This window comes from Amia ocellicauda, chromosome 6 (assembly GCF_036373705.1).
Source record: "Amia ocellicauda isolate fAmiCal2 chromosome 6, fAmiCal2.hap1, whole genome shotgun sequence".
Classification (NCBI taxonomy): domain Eukaryota; kingdom Metazoa; phylum Chordata; class Actinopteri; order Amiiformes; family Amiidae; genus Amia; species Amia ocellicauda.
In genome coordinates this window covers 19,784,818-19,797,420 of record NC_089855.1, presented here as the reverse complement: position 1 = coordinate 19,797,420, position 12,603 = coordinate 19,784,818, and the positions used below count along the sequence as shown (strand labels likewise).

The following is a 12,603-nucleotide window of genomic DNA, read 5'->3' as shown; positions in this document are numbered from 1 at the left end:
CATTGTGGTGTGTTCTTGTGTTAGCTAGACCTTCTTCAAATTACAATAACAAATTAATATTTGCTCCCACATTACACTTCACCATAAATAATGAATGTCATAATAACTGACAGTATCAAAGGCAAAGTGAACAGCAGTTATGCACATATTAATCATACTTTATTTAGGCAATGTGCCTAGGATATGGGGCAGTGCTCTTGAGTACTGGCCGGGGTGAATAGTAGTTATGCTTTGAAGGGGATCCTTGGTTGCAGGCACAGAAATGCTATTGTTCACTAGATATATTTAATATTTATAGTAATCCCAACTCTATATTTTGTATTTAAAACTGAAAAAGTGAAAATTCTCTGGAGGTATTCAGTTGACACCCCTCGGCATTAGTACCATAATGCTGCTGTCCAAACTGCAGGTGGCACCATGACAAAAACACAAGCCATCTGTGCTGACTGAAGCTTGTAAAGGGACTATGGTGGCCATTCTGAAGTGTTTGGGTTAAAAGTGTCTAATAGTCTACTTAGTGATACTGGAGTTTAATTTGATGGCATAACCTATAATGAACTTAATGAATAATATTTAGTTCCATTTGGGATTATTCAAATATCATATTACATCAAATTTGTAATTGTTTACAAATAAGTATAACTTGCTTTTCATAGATGTTGTGTGTTTTATTTGTGTTGCTGTGGTATCAAATTTGCCAATCTTAAGTTATCCTTAAGTCATATAAATAATTAGATATGCTTCAGGTTTGAAAGATCATATTCTGTGATGCTATGAAACACAGACTGTGAATTGAGTTTGGAATTCTGGTCTATGGACTGCCAGCCCATTCAAGACTCAGAGGAAGTGTTGGAAAGGAGTGGGTTTACTGGGGTGCTTTTGTATAGATTGGTCAAGAAATGACACACAAGCTCAGTGGAGAGCATGTGTTGGGCCTGGTCAGGGCATAGCATAGTTCAGTTGTATCTCTCAAATAGGTATCTTTTCCATCTTTAGGTTGTATGGACTAGTTGAACTAGAGCACGATCTTCCATAAAAACATTGGACAGAAGACAGATGCTGGTATGGATGGGCAGAATTGTACCCATTCATTTCCCAACTAATACCTTGCATTAGGAGAGATGAGCTCAGTATGTGGCTGCCAATGATTCCATGGAAATGTCTGTACTGATAAGCACCACACCCATACATGACAGCAACTCAGACATGTGAAAAGCTGCACTCATAAAATTAAACCTTGTCAAAAGATAGTTTATGGTTGATAGTTGATATTGCTGTACAAACTGTCCATCGTGTTTGCTTTGGCAGCCTGGATGGGCATTGCTTCCCCTGGACTCTGCCGTTACCATGTTAAGAGAAACAAATTAATATCTGATGACCCCCAACTCGCTTCTTATAGTTTCCCACTGGACAGCCATGACCCCCTTTTTATACGTTCATCAGCCCTTGTACAGTTTTTATTCTCAGCTGTCTCCAGGCTGCGGCGCCCTCTGTTCTAGGCCTGATCTTATAGTCAGTAATGATGTGCTTAACACATGACTTAAATGCGCTATTTAGCTCTAACAGGGATTTTATTTATTTATACTCTCTCTCTCTCTCTCTCTCTCCAGCTCTTACTGTCTCAAAAGATAGATTAATGAGTAGATAGATGGTCCAGATCTAAAACAGTGGATCTACACATATAGTGTGGCGTGTTGATATTGAACACCTAACTAGCTCAGGAGCATGTTAACCCAGACTATTATTATATGAGGGAATAAATTACAATTATAAAGCTTTTTTTATCTACTCCTTGAAGTGTTCACTTAAGCAGTTTCTTGAAGAAAAATGAAACAAAACACAAAACAGCATTTTTATTAAATCCTTGAGCCATAATGTTTTTATGTTTTTTTTTCTTCACTTTTTACATGTACCTCATTTAGAAACAGTTGACTCATGCAAATTGTACTTAAGTGAACGGCGACCTTCAACAGAAAGTGGAGGCCACATACATTATACTGAGAAGCGCAACCCTCTTATATAGGGTGCACCGTGATTTCTGCATACATATGGAATAGGACTAGGCGACAGCAAACAAGAATGGCTATTAAGTTCTGTCATGATGTATACTGTACATCAATATGGAACTGATGTCTTTTAAAATGCAAACAAGGTTTTAAATGATGTGCCCCTTCATTTCAGCTGGAGAATCTGCTTCACGCCATCTGCCTATCAGATGGTTAGGAACCAGGACTGCGTATTAATGCCACATGTTCGATTTTCCTCTCCTTGTACTGGCTAGATTCACACAGCTAATAGCTGTGCTTGAGTCGTGTCACTGAAATGTGTGTGACAGCTAAGTGATGAGATATTTATGAAGCTGCTTGTCCCTTGTAATAAACAGCAATGAAAATACCAGGCATAAACTGGTTAGCAAAGGGCAGCTTTTACCCGTAGAAGTGGTTAAAACTCCAAATGCATCTGTATGAGGCCATCTGTCATGTGCGCAATTTAAAAGCATTCTTGGATTTGAAGTTGGTGGAACCTTAAATACCTCCCAAGAAATGGAATTAGCCCCAAGGTAACTATCAGTAACCCTCTTTAGTGACAGCTCTTTTAAAAATGACTAAAGCAGATTTAAGAATTTACCCATTTCAAATAATTGTAAAAGTCACATTAGTGGCTTGCATTTGAGGTTGAATCAGATACTGACTATTCAACCAGTCATTAACTGAGCTAACGCTAAGAATTGTATATTTTAAGCTGTAAAAGAGGGAGATATTAAGCCTTGTGTTTGTGCACAAGTGTATTTTTATGTTTTCTACAGGATCTAAGATCAAGCTAAAAACATATCAATACAGAAACAAAAATACACATGTAACTTCCATACACTGCACAGTCTTATTTTTTTCTATTTTTTTGATCATGCTAGGATACCTCTATTACTTTAGCGATTTACTGACAATTACTGGACATAAATAATGTACTTCTGTTAGCGGAATACAAATAGTAAGTCCTTTGTTTATATATATATATATATATATATATATATATATATATATAGTTTTTCAGCAAAGAGCTAACGACTGCTTCAAGGTTAGTTACAGTTATAAAGCGCTATGATGCTGAAGGTCAGAGGATCACAGGTTTTTTGCACACCAGAGATTTATTTTTGCAAGTGGATCGAACGTTGCATCACTGTATGTTTTAACATGCTTTTGCTCCCCTGACACTTCTGTGACATCTGTAAGAGAATTCCTTTATTCTTCCAGAGGTACATTATGAATAATATTGGCCATGTGGATAGATTTTAGTCAGATAGGCATAGGGCCGGTAAATGCCAGCAGGAGAGAACACTGACTGAACCGACACTCCAGAATGGAGGTCTATTCTCATTTTTTTCCCCCACCCTCTTTCATCAGTTGAAATGCCATAGCCCTTTCAAGTTACTCAGAAAGGTGAATTGAACACTACCATGAAGCTAAGATTTTGCTCTTTATGAGATTCCCAACCTAGAACTGCCCTTTTAACTGTGCAAAGTACAAAAGAGAAAACATATTATAACCATTCAAGCCATTGAGGATAGGAATTATAATGCATTAGCCTATATACAGGCGATTGTATGTGTCAATGAATGGGCCTGGATGAGAAGAATAAGCCAGGTTATGTTTATCATTAATATTACATAATATTTCTAACCTCAGAATGTGCTGTCTGTGGGTATATATTTACACCTTCCCTCTCACACTGTTGCAGACACATTTTATTTACAAACAAAAATAAAGGCAGTATGTCAGTTCAGCTGTGTTAGCTTGACTCCATCTGTCACCAACGAAGAGTAATGGCAGGACGACAGTATTACAGAGCGCACCAAGTGTCCTAGGGCCATGCAGTGTTGGAACCACCAGATACACAGTCTGTGTTCTGTTCCATTTTCCTACCAACCAGTTAGATATAAAAGTCTGCTACTGTGTATGTATGTTTCTCCAAACAATTTTGTTTTAATCCGTTGCATCATTTATTGCGGTAGATCATTTTAGATTATTATGAGTTATAAAAGGCAGCATTGGTTACACTGCTATACAAATGTGTTTGTGCAAGTTAAATATGAAAGCATGATCGATGTACAAGTGATACACTGTAAATGATTATGTTTGTGTTCATAGATCTTTTTTGTTTTTTCTACTGAGAATGAAATTCATGCAATCTTGCCTATATTATTTGTTTTACCTTTTTTTTTGGAGGGTGGGGGTATTATGTCAAAATGCAAAGTGATAAAAGATTAAGTAAATGAATGCCTGAAAATGGTGCACCTGAAACAAATATCCAACTAAATATTGAAAGTTTAATTGAGGAAACTTGTGGCATAATCAGGTGATTAAAAAAGCACTAGCGAATATTTGCCCTCGAATTACTTTATTTTAATTTTATTGTTAAAAAGCAATGCCACTCCTGAATGAAGGAAACCCTGGTCATTCCCTTCATGTGTTGTTTGCTCTTGTCCACCAGGCCTCACAGCTGCGGCCGCCGCCGCTGCAGCCGCCACGAACGCCGCCATCGCAGAGGCCATGAAGGTGAAGAAGATCAAGCTGGAAGTCATGAGCAGCTACCACAGCAGCAATAACCAGCATGGGGGGGACTCAGAGAATGGGGACCTCAACTCCAGTGTGGGTGAGTGCTTTCAGCATCCCGCCATTGACTCCATCTCCTCAGCCAATCCTGCGAGTTACCGATTACATGTCCTGTACAATCGATTTGGCATTTCTATTTTGTAGCATTATTACAAACACAGTGCACAGTTAAAATGGTAGCCGGGACATTTTTTTTTCCCCTTTGTTGTAGCATATTACAACATCCAACACAAACAGAAAGAACCTTTGTTTGTAGTGAAAGGTAACGGGGATTTCAGAAGGGAGCAGGCGACGTTGATAGCCTCGAACTGTAGCATTGCCTGGAGTTAAATGGCTTGTTTAATGTTCATATACTTCAGTTTGTTTCCATGCAACAATTTCTTATCAACCTTGCTATTAGATATCTTGTATGTGAATACAAACCAAAGCACACACACAGATCCCCGAGTTATTGCGTGTCATTTTCAAAAGCTGTTGAACATATTAAAAATGCATCTAATATAATAATTATGTTTTTAATAGACTGTGGGCCTTGTTTAGGAACAAAGCCAACTTTTTGCCTACAGGGAGACTTTAATGCAGTAATACTACTAGCAACAAACAGCTCAGATGAGAGAAATATCCAGCTGATTTTGTTTGAACTTACTTATTTTACAATGCTAAAACAGATGCCATCAAATAAAGAAACTTTACCCTTATTGATAAGTGTACAGCTTAAATGTGCTAGTGATAAATATTGTACACAGAATATTTAAAATCCTATCAATGTTCTAACTGTAGAAATACAGTAGTGTTTTTTTTTTTTCTCAGACGAAATTATAAGTCATAATATGTGATAAAAAATCTTTTTAATAAAGGGGAAGAGATCAAATGCGGAAATTCCTTTTGGCTTTTAGTGCATTCTGATTATTATCGGAGTGAGATCTTGATACACTGTAGCCAGTCTCACATCCTGAAATGGGATCTGAAAGATTTGGGTAAGGGTAATTAGATTCCTTTCAATTTCCTGGTTTAGAAAAAAAAAACAAAAAAAAAAACGGCACATTTCCAAACTGTTTTTACATAACATCGTGGAAAATATGTAATATCTTGTATTACATAGATTCCATTATTTAAAAAATGCCAGTGATTTATTTTGACAGATAGAGGAGAATTTTAAAATCTCATACTTGGATCTCATTAAATTATTGCTAAGAAAAGATGGTTGCATTTTAACATGATATGCATAAGACCACTTGATCCAGGAAATATGCGTGCATAGTGCAGAATTTTAAAATAAACATATGTTTATTATTCCTTGAGCTCTGGCTAGCGAGCTGAATGTTTGATTTATCCCTTGAAAGTTTTGAATGCGATTGTGATTTGCTGGAAATTCAGTCAATCTTTGACACCATATATTCTGAAAACAGGATGTATTATAAACACGTTTAACAAAGAAAATGCATGGGGAATGAGGTCATAACTGCGCGAAAAAAATGAGGCTAGGAGGTCACAGAAATAAAGATAAATGTGAATAAGAACAGCGAGGCTATGGCAATGAAGCTAATAAGAAACGGTTTTATCTGCTACAATTTAAATTGTAACCTTGAGCACACAGCCTCCCACTAGAATAATAATTCTAGTAAAACAGCCACTGAAGGTGCAGAAAGTAAGGCATTAGCACTTTGAGTAAAATATATGGCAGTGATGCCTTTCTCCCCCATCCACAATCAATTGGATTCTTTTACTTTAATATTTACTTGCACCGATGAGATGCTAGTCTGCATGGTGATGAACAGTCTGCCACTGGCATTTGAAGGTGACCTGTCACTGCGTATGGACAAATCTCTCGCTTGCAGAAATGTACAAAATAAATCATTAAACCAGGCAGCCTCTCATTCCTGGATTTAAATCACCTCAGATTTATGATTTGAATTAATGCTTCGTTTGGTCAAAGAAATGGTTGCCGAGACAAATGATGTGCGGTACTGAAGCCATCCTAATATTGATTACTGGATGTCTCTGCAATCTCTTGTTTATATCAAGCACTCTCTTGTGACAGGGTGGCCGATAGGAGCCACACAAATGATAAGGAGGAAAAATGTTGCAAGCTCTATTCTGCTATTCACAAGAGTAGGAGATTGCTTGGAAATATGATTGACCAAGATGTGTTTCAGAAAGAAAGAAAGAAAGAAAGAAAGAAAGAAAGGCAGCATTTGAAACTTGTCATGTATGTATGTATGTATGTATGTATGTATGTATGTATGTATGCATGTGTGTGTGTGTATGTATGTATGTATTTACATCTTGAAAATGAAACATTCTGATTTTGAAAACACATTACCTATCAGTTTTAAAACAGAAGAGCATTATGTCTGAAGCTCTCAAGAAATGCATGATCCATTTAATCTCTTTTTCATTTGTGAGATATTGTGTATTACATGCAGTACATTGCATGATACTTTAATTTCCCCCCCTCTCTCTCAATGCTTTGGACCCTCGCATTGTGTTCGCATTGAAAGCTTTCTTCAGTTTTTGTATATGAACTGAAATGCACTGTTGGTGTAATGGTCAGCACATAATGCTCTTGGAATTTGTGGAAGATAAATCATTGACAGATATAGCTATGACAGTGCTCCACAAGAACGTTTTGGCAGCAGCCCTTTCTGACTATGGCCCCTGTTGTTAACAATACCAGTAGCCTGATTAATAGGAAATGAGTTCATGCCTATTTAAAATAAATCGTTCAAACAGCTGCTTCCAGAAAATTAAGGGGGAAAAATGCCTGTCTTTTCAAATACAAATAAAAATAAAATAAATGTGGTGTCTTTAACCCTCCAGTCCAGCTTTAAAGCTTCCTGCTTTTATTTGTGTTCAATCCTGAAGTACGTTCAAAGAGTGAACAGCAGTTAATGTGAAATAATGTACACAGTAAGATAAATGGAGGAGAAATAGTATTATTATTCACAGCTGTAACAAGTATAATGTTGTAATACATATGTTGATTCATATTGTATACTTATACTGTAAAGTCGACAAATCACTTTTCAATATATAGACTGTATATTTAAGTAGGCATAGTTTGTATTTTCTAATATACATTATATAATTCAAATGCCTTGGTTATGTAAAAAATAATTATCATTCATATTTATTGTATTTCTTGACATATTAATGTCAATGTCATGCTTTTCCAAAAATGTCACTGATACATTTTGGGAATCTGAACCAACAGTACTTACCTTAAAATTACGTAGGGCCTTTTATCTTTAATTAGAGACTGTGTTTCAGAAGCAGATCTGTTGTGTTTATTTTGCTGCTGTGTTAAAAATAACAGATGTGACATGTGAAGGACATTCTGTGCTCTACTTAGATCGTTTGTGTTGTCTTTGTATAGATCTAAATCGAGCTGGCTGATGTTTGTTCTGCATTAAATATTCAAAACAATTACTCCTTCCTGACTGCATCAGTGTTGTTAATTATAACGACGAGCTCAACAGCAAATCCAACTTCAGTTTGAATTCTGTGTAAAATATCTGAATAGCCAAGCTCTGGAGCCTATTGAGGAAAAAACAAATTGTTTGTTATTCCGTCCTTTTGATTTCCATTTTGGGCTCAGAGAGTAGGTTGTTTCAAAGACTAGCAGGAAATGCAGTAATTACAGCTTGAAACCAAACAAAAACATTCCTTTGACATGCCTGCTACAAAAAAAAAAAAAAAAGAAATGGTGATTAATTCCTTCTTATTGAATTGACCTGAACAGAACCTTTATTGTCAAAAACAAAACTGTGGCCATTTCCCCTCCTTGCAAACACATGTTTGCCTATTTACAGAGGAGGATTTTTTTTTAAAGGCTCAGGAAAAAGTCTCTGAGACCTTGAGCTGAAGAAAAGGAAACTTTGCATCACCGGCCACTGGGTGCAGTTTCACATCTGATTCCTCGCCTCGGCAATGTTAATGGACCTCAAATCCTCTCCATAATTAGATGAGGGAATTGCGTGTATTATCAAGCAGATGATGCTGCTATAATGAAACGATTGACAGGGAATTTAAGGTTGTGTACAACAGTCATTTAACTCTAGAAGTTACAAAATGCGGCTTTCGCCACAGACTCCAGCGAAAGGCCCTGAGAGAGGGGATGGTGATTCGTGTTGCAAGCCATGACAGGTGTCTTTCCTTAGTAAGGAATTAAAATGGAAGAAGTAAGAGATGATGGGAATGCATCCCACTATTCATAGGGTCATCTTACTAATTCCACCAGGTTTCTTTGCAGAAGGAGGCCAAGACTCGAGAGATGTATCTGGATTGAGACCGCAGCTGTAACCGTCGATGAGCTAATTGGTCCTTATCTCACAGTCCCATTCATCTTCATTTTTTACCAATTACCGAGAATTATCTGTGTTCTCAGTTGGATATGAGAGTTAATCCTTTTTGGTTAAGCTGGTGGTTCAGTTTGCAGATTTCAAATGGTGGGGGTGAAAAAGTCAGGGCAAACAAACTCTGGAAACTTCACATTGTAATTCACTGTAGGAAATCAATAATAATAATAATAATAATAATAATAATAATAATAATAATAATAATAATAATAAATCACAAGAAACAGAAAAGGATTCAAAAATGTAAATTATGTTTATGGAACGTGTGTGGAAATTAGGCAAGCAGGGACACTATTTTTACTTAGAATCTTTCTTGAAACTAGTAATTGCATTCTCTTAGAATTACATTGAATATAATGGCTTAATTGATTACCCCTGCACTGAATGATCTTATCATTATTCACTTAATGGTCTTACAAGTATTGAATAGGAGAAATTCAAAAATCATTATTAAAGTCTTAATTGCTCATACACTGTAAATGTAAAAATATGCATGTTTTTGTGTGGTTGTTTTGTTGTTGTTGTAGTTTTTACATACCTGAGCTCAATATTTAATGATTTAAGGATTGCTTTCCTTCAGTAGTTTTACCTTGTTCAAGCTGGACTACGTAACTAACCTACATTTCGTCAGAGCCCTGATGCATACATTAAATTTTAAAATAGCCCCAGAGAGCAATCCTATGACTAAGTAGTCATATTGCAAAATGGTGCACACTCAGTCACTTTGTTAATTTAAAATTGTCTCCATTCATATATTCAGTTAAATATTTCTGTTTGTTACTTAATATCTATGACAGTTCTATGTTGTTGATAAGCTGTTCATGTTTCCCCCCCCCCCATTTCTATGTATTTTTATATAAACATCTCTGTTTAGATGCCGTTACTTTCAATGGATAACAGTGTGGCAAAGACAGAACAAATAGAAAAAACAAAAAGGCTTTGCTTTGAAATATACTTGTAATATATCTATCTATCTATCTATCTATCTATCTATCTATCTATCTATCTATCTATCTATATGGTTTTATTGGTCTCTGTGTGTGTCTGTATATTTACCTTATATATTGTATGTACTCAATTAAATAATATTATAATTAAAATGGGGGGGGGGCAACAAAACACATTAGCTCCATTTGATGGTGGTTATAGAAGCATATGTACTACAAGATTAATTGGAAATTATTCTTGGATTTTTTATTTTTTTTAAACAGTAGATGCCGAACGAAGGGTGAATTAAGTCCATTCTTCCTTTATATTAGACCGGGTGCGTGTTCTGCAAGAAAAAACTGTAATGTACACAGACTACATGAGTAATAACTCAGCCATAACTCACAGCACGATAAAACAAAGCTGTTGATTTTTAAGAATCCTGCCGATGAAAGCTAACGCTGTTGTTACCACTTTTATTACAACATCTGATATGTTGTCAAAGGATTTTCTAAGACAACAATAGAATTTAGTTACAAAGTAGTTTTGCCAGGGGTAAACTCTCTCACACACACACACAAATGCATACCTAAAAAAAGACAATAGTTAATGCCCAAGAACACCTTATAGAGTCTGAACTGGATGCTTAGAGCCTCCTGCTTGAAGATATGGATCTGCTCAGTCACACACTGCACCAGCTGTCATCTCAGCCTGACTGCTGTGATTTAATTAGTCTGTTTATGTCCTTTCTAATAATATTTTCAACTCTATGGAAGGGCAAACCCAACAAGGCCTGTATTCGTCTTCTCTGGTATTGCACACTGAGGAATGTGGCTCGCACCAGACATATTCAGATTTCCACAGTTGAATATGTGCTCTTGTCACTTCAAGCTGTTGATAAATTGTGCAGCCGGAAGCTACAGAAACTTCCTCAGGGGTCACCCAGGCACTTTAGTTACTACAAGCTCCATTGAGAGCCACCAAGCTATTTTGTACATGTTTGAACGTAATTTGTGAAATTCTTTTACTCTTTTTAAAGTAAATTAGAGACAGCAAAACACATCACAGAAAACAAACCAACAATATGTCTTGTGCATTCTTATTTTGTATAATGTGTAATCACTAGTAGAAGCCATGTTTTAAATAATTTAGTCTTATTAACAGTTAATATGATTAGCACTTTGTTGTCTGAATGTTCTAATGATGTTTAATTTTATGTTATCCTTTTTAAATGGCTTATCATTTATTTATTTATTTTCAGAAGTCTTTTATGTAAATCTATGTTAAATTTAGTATGAGGATTTTATATGAACATATATGTATTTTCTTCTTGTTAGAAAACATAAAGGCATCTGTTAAATATTAGAATAATTGATATGCTCATTTATAACTATTTAAGCATGACGTCTTGACGTCTACATTTAGAAGTGTGTTACACTCGCGTGCATTTATGTTTAAGAACATCTGATAAATGTTTAGTTTTCAGCTTCACTGCTGAAATTCACCAGATATCCTGACTCCCAACAATATTTTTTTCTACTGTAAATGTCTATAGTGACATTACAAATAAGTGTATACAAAATTAATCACATATTTGAGGAAAGTTCTCACATGTTTACCAAGAACAAGCTTTGTTAAGGTGAAGAAAAATAAAAAAACATAAGTTAAAAGTATGACAAAATAGCATTAATAATAATAATAATAATAATAATAATAATAATAATAATAATAATAATACATAAGGTATCTTGGTCTCTTTATAATAGTTTTGTTAGATTTTTTTTTTCTGGGAAGAAAGTACCAGATAGCTGGAGAGCATTGCTAAGCTTTAATGGAATTTTAAAGATAACTTGATAATCATTTATTTTTAATGAAGCTGAATAGCTGTTATTAATTCTGGTTGCATTGGCAGTTTAGCATCAGCATAAAATTGAATATGCATGTCTAAGAATGTTCAAGCTGTACTTATGTACACAGTTGCTGCTACTGAAGAAATATTTAACGATATGAAAATACAATTTAAATGGTTTCGGTTATGATATCCATTTTTTATCATATCAGCACTATAATGTGTGGTGCACTTAGCACAGTATGTGGACGTCTATAAAACCAAGTTGTTTAACATAATATTGTATTTCCCTTTCTTGACCAAAAAACATGAAAACTACAAATCAACAACAAAGAAATAAATACATAAAAACAGTTGACCAGTTTACATGTCACTCCCAATAAGCATTGGACTGTGTTTTTCATTAATTGGATAAATTAATTTGGAGATGTTTGATTGCATGATGATGCATTCATTTAGCTGTCCCTTTTTACTAATCTCTGTCAGGTTGAATTTACAAGTAGAACTGAGTGACCTTTGGAAGCTGAGATAGAAGTGAAGAGATAAACACAATTTGAAAAGACAATGTCACTTGGTGTAAATTTGATACATGTAATAAATAACATTCAACCTTTCATAGATGATAAGCATTTGTTGTTGTTGTTGTTGTTGTTGTTGTTTAGCATTTTGTTGTTTCCAACGTGCATGCAATCTGAAGTATACAATCCTAGTAATGAATGCATAGAATTCCTCTTTCATAACAAGATATTACATCACTAATCATTTTAATTAACACATCATGTATAGCATTATATCATAATATTATTAATAATAATTGTAATTGTTATACAGTTTAAATCAGTTATGCGACAATATATAT

The 12,603-nt window shown here is 35.2% G+C and overlaps 1 protein-coding gene across 4 annotated transcripts in view; it reads left to right on the top strand.

Annotated features, from left to right (window-relative positions):
• Positions 1–12,603, top strand: part of LOC136751178 (dachshund homolog 1) — a 184,180-nt gene that overhangs the window by 91,019 nt on the left and 80,558 nt on the right. For all 4 annotated transcript variants that reach the window (XM_066706556.1, XM_066706555.1, XM_066706558.1 and 1 more), the window contains exon 3: positions 4,489–4,650. In XM_066706556.1, coding sequence (XP_066562653.1) covers positions 4,489–4,650 — 162 coding nt within the window. The remainder of the gene's footprint in view (positions 1–4,488; positions 4,651–12,603) is intronic.